The sequence below is a fragment of the Lactuca serriola genome, chromosome 3 (genome assembly GCF_051521515.1).
Source record: "Lactuca serriola cultivar US96UC23 chromosome 3, Lser_US96UC23_V15, whole genome shotgun sequence".
NCBI classification, from domain to species: domain Eukaryota; kingdom Viridiplantae; phylum Streptophyta; class Magnoliopsida; order Asterales; family Asteraceae; genus Lactuca; species Lactuca serriola.
The window spans coordinates 108,111,763-108,115,624 of record NC_136410.1 but is presented as its reverse complement, the minus strand read 5'-3'; the positions used below and the strand labels follow the sequence as shown (position 1 = coordinate 108,115,624).

Sequence of the window (3,862 nt, the reverse complement as noted above, 5' to 3'; positions counted from 1 at the left end):
ACCACCTGGAATGGAATATATCCAGTACTTCGGTTGACAACATGATTATGAGCAAACTCAGCTTGACAAAGCTTCTGATACCAAGTCTTCACATGATCACCCACTAAACACCGCAAAATATTACCAAGGGATCGATTGACAACTTCTGTTTGGCCATCATTTTAAGGATGATATGCACTACTAAAATTGAGCTGAGTGTTCACCATTTTCCATAGGCTGCTCCAAAAATGACTCAAAAACCTAGAGTCTCGATCTGAAACAATAGAAGACGGCAATCCATGCAAATGGTAGACGTCTCGAAAGAATAATTGGGCCACATTAACTGCATTTGTCGTCTTTTTGCAAGGAATAAAGTGCACCATATTAGAAAAATGATCAACAACCACAAATATTGAATCATTTCCCCGTTGAGTACATGGTAAACCCAACACAAAATCCATGCTGATGTCTATCCAAGGTTGTGATGGAACAGGAAAAGGCATATAGAGTCCTGCATTGGTAGATGTGCTCTTTGACACCTGACAGATTCGACACCGATTAACATATCTATCGACCTCCTTGCACATTGTAGGCCAAAAATAAGATGATTGTACCAACTGTAAAGTGAGATCTCGGCCGACATGACCTTCACCATGCAACTCCCTAATGATTTGAAGGCGGAGACTACAATCAGGGATGCATAATTGATTGCCTTTGAAAACGAAAACTTCATGCAGCTAGAAAATTAGACATCTATCCAGATTGTATACCCTGTAGAACAACAGAAAAATAAGGATCAACCGTTAGCTGCTCCATGAGGACATCCATCCCCGGCACACCAACCCTCATGGAAACTAGCAAATTACACCTCCGACTCAATGCATCAGCCACCCGATTCGACATTCCAGACTTGTGTTTCACCACGAAAGTGAATTTTTCCAAGAACGACATCCACCTCCCATGTTTGTGTGACAGCTTATCTTGACTACAAATATGTCTTAATGAATCATGATCTGTGAACAAAACAAATTCCTTATGAAACAGATAATGGCGCCAATGCTTTACAACTTGGACCACTACATAGAACTCAACATCATAAGTGCTATAACGTAGCTTTGGCCTTATCAACTTCTCACTAAAATAGGCAATCGGTCGTCCTCCTTGACTTAGAACTGCTCCAATCCCAACCTTGGAAGCATCTGTGAGTAATTCAAAAACTTGAGAAAAGTCTGGCAATACAAGAATCGGTGATGTAGTAAGCTTATCTTTTACTAACTAGAAAGCTGATTCTGGTACTTCGGTCCAAGTAAAGGTCTTCCCTTTCATACAATCAGTCACAGGTGCCATAATAGAACTAAAGTTGGGAATAAACCTCCTATAGAATGAAGCAAATCTATGAAAGCTTCGAACTTCAGTGATGGTAGTTGGAGTTGGCCATTGTCTGACAGCTGCTACTTTAGACTCGTCCACCTGTATTCCTTCCCCAGAAACAACATACCCTAAGAACAAGACTTTAGGAACCATAAATACACATTTCTTCATGGCTGCATACAAACTATCTCGTCGAAGTACAGTCAAAACCTGCCTCACATGGTTGACATGCTCACCAAAAGTAGCACAATAAATAAGTATGTCATCAAAATAAACAACTACAAATTTACCAATAAAGGACCTGAACAACTGGTTCATCACACACATAATTGTACTAGGAGCGTTTGATAAACCGAAAGGCATCACCAACCACTCATACAATCCTTCACGAGTCTTGAAGGCGGTCTTCCACTCATCCCCAGGCCTAAGTCAAATCTGATAGTACCCTCTCTTGAAGTCCAGTATTGTAAACATAGAGGCACTGCTAATCTGGTGAAGTAGGTCATCAAGTTGAGGAAGTGGAAATCTATACCTCACTGTGATCTTATTGATGGCACGACTATCAACACACATACGCCAAGTACCATCCTTTTTAGGAGTCAACAAATCAGGAACAACACACGGGCTCATGCTCTCCCGAACATGACCTTTTGAAATCAAGTCCTCCACCTGTCGTCGCAACTCCTCATGCTCTTCGGGACTCATTCTGTAATGTTGCCTATTAAGCAGCTGGGCTCCTGGTTGTAAATCAATATGATGTTGGATGTCACGTAAAGGTGGCAAACCATTAGGTAATTTATTAGGGAAAACATCAACGAATTCCTTGAGCAGAGGAACCATAGCCTCAAGAATTTCAACCTCCTTGGTGGATTCCTTCCCTAGCAATACAAAATTTTCACCTTCCGCCTCCAACTCGTCTTCAAACTGAGTAAGGGTCAGTAGAGTAGCTGAAGGTTTCGGAACTGGTTCCTTTGGCTTACTGGGAACCAATGTTATCTTCACACCACCAAACAAGAAACTTTAAGTATTAGTCTGCCCGTTATGATCTATGTTACGATCATACTCCCAAGGTCTGCCCAACAACAAATGACAAGCATACATAGCAACCACATCACACCACACATCATCTTTATATGTGGTACCAATAGAAAATTGAACAAGGGCTCGCTTAGATACAGTGACCACGCCACCCTTCTTAAGCCACTGTAGCTTGTAAGGCTTAGGGTGATTTTCTGTTTTCAAAGCCAACTTTTGAACCGCTTCTTCAGATATAAGGTTATCACAACTTCCTGAATCAATAACAAAAGTACAAACCTTTCCCAAAATAGTACATGTCGACTGAAAGATGTTGTGTTTGAGCCAATCATCACCAACAACTTTTGGTGTAAAACAAGACCACCTTACCACCAAATTTACCCCCACATCTCCAGTTACAACTTCCTCTTTGAATTGAAGCTCTTCGTCATATACAAGGGGATCTTCGTAATTTTCACCAGCATCATCATTTTGCCAATCATCTTTCTCAGCAAACAAATGACGTTTTCCAACCTTCTTGCACTCTGATTGTCAGTGACCTGTCTCCCCACAACTAAAACACTTCAAACTGCTACTAACAGTTGTCCAAGGATTTGGTCCAACACTGTTAGATGTAGGTCTTTGTTGATTAGGCACAACACGGGGTACCTTACCGCCTGTCCCGGAACTTCCTCCAATATTGGCAGTTGATGACGAACCGCCCACCTGACGACTTTGTTTCTTAAAAGCCAATGCTCGTTGGTGCGCTTCAGAAATAGATATCGGGTCAAACATATTTACAGAGTCCATGATTTGGACCCATAGACACCCAATATATCAAGAAACGAGTTGTTCCTCTGTCTCCTGGATATCGTTTCGGGCAATGAATTGGTAGAACTCAGTTGTGTAATCGTCAACTAATTTGGCACCCTGCTTCAGATTTTGCAACTGTTGGTACATCAACCTTTGAAAGTTATGGGGTAGGAAGTTGGATCGTAAACACTTCTTCATCTTCCTCCAAGTCATGACTTTTGACTTTCCAAGCCTGTCTCGTGTCAGTTTCAGTTGTTGCCACCATGCAGACACCCTACCACGTAGCCTGGTAGCGATCAATGACACTCTTTTGTTTTCAAGGACTTCTTTGAACTTAAAAACTTCCTCAACAGTAGCCAACCAGTCGATGAACCCCTCCGGATTCAAACTTACCCCGTCAAATTCCGAGATATCAATTCTCATTCCGGTCTCCCAACTCCTATTGTCACCTTTAAACGCCTTCGCCACCTTTCTAGATCATCTTCAAAATATGAACCGTCACTGCCACCGAACAGGTTACCAAACTCACCATCTTCCACTTGTGAATGAGTTCGAGACCTTTTCCCTCCTCGATTCATCAGTTCGACCATCCTGTCATTCAGTTGGTCAACCATTTGATCCATCCTCTCCACCATTTGTGACATAATACGTTCTTCTAGTTCTTGCTCATGAACATTGGCGACTG

At 41.9% G+C, this 3,862-nt stretch overlaps 1 protein-coding gene across 1 annotated transcript; it reads right to left on the bottom strand.

The window, feature by feature from the left end:
• Positions 1-732: 732 nt before the first annotated feature.
• LOC145095597 (uncharacterized) lies at positions 733-3,174 on the bottom strand. The gene is made up of 5 exons (XM_079033449.1): positions 2,925-3,174; positions 2,458-2,867; positions 1,935-2,346; positions 1,308-1,478; positions 733-1,208 (listed from the first exon to the last, which is right to left on the bottom strand). Exons 1-5 carry the CDS (start codon positions 3,172-3,174, stop codon positions 733-735), a joined length of 1,719 nt encoding a protein of 572 aa, XP_078889575.1.
• Positions 3,175-3,862: the final 688 nt, after the last annotated feature.

Bases quoted from the DNA above. Each gene is read 5' to 3' on its own strand.
- LOC145095597 (XM_079033449.1), bottom strand. From the start codon at position 3,174: ATGGACTCTGTAAATATGTTTGACCCGATATCTATTTCTGAAGCGCAC. The intron at 2,347-2,457 runs GTTGCTATGTAT...GGTGGTGTGAAG, and splicing joins ATGATGTGTGGTGTGATGTG to ATAACATTGGTTCCCAGTAA. The intron at 1,479-1,934 runs GTACTTGGCGTA...TCTTGTTCTTAG, and splicing joins GTTGACTCCTAAAAAGGATG to GGTATGTTGTTTCTGGGGAA.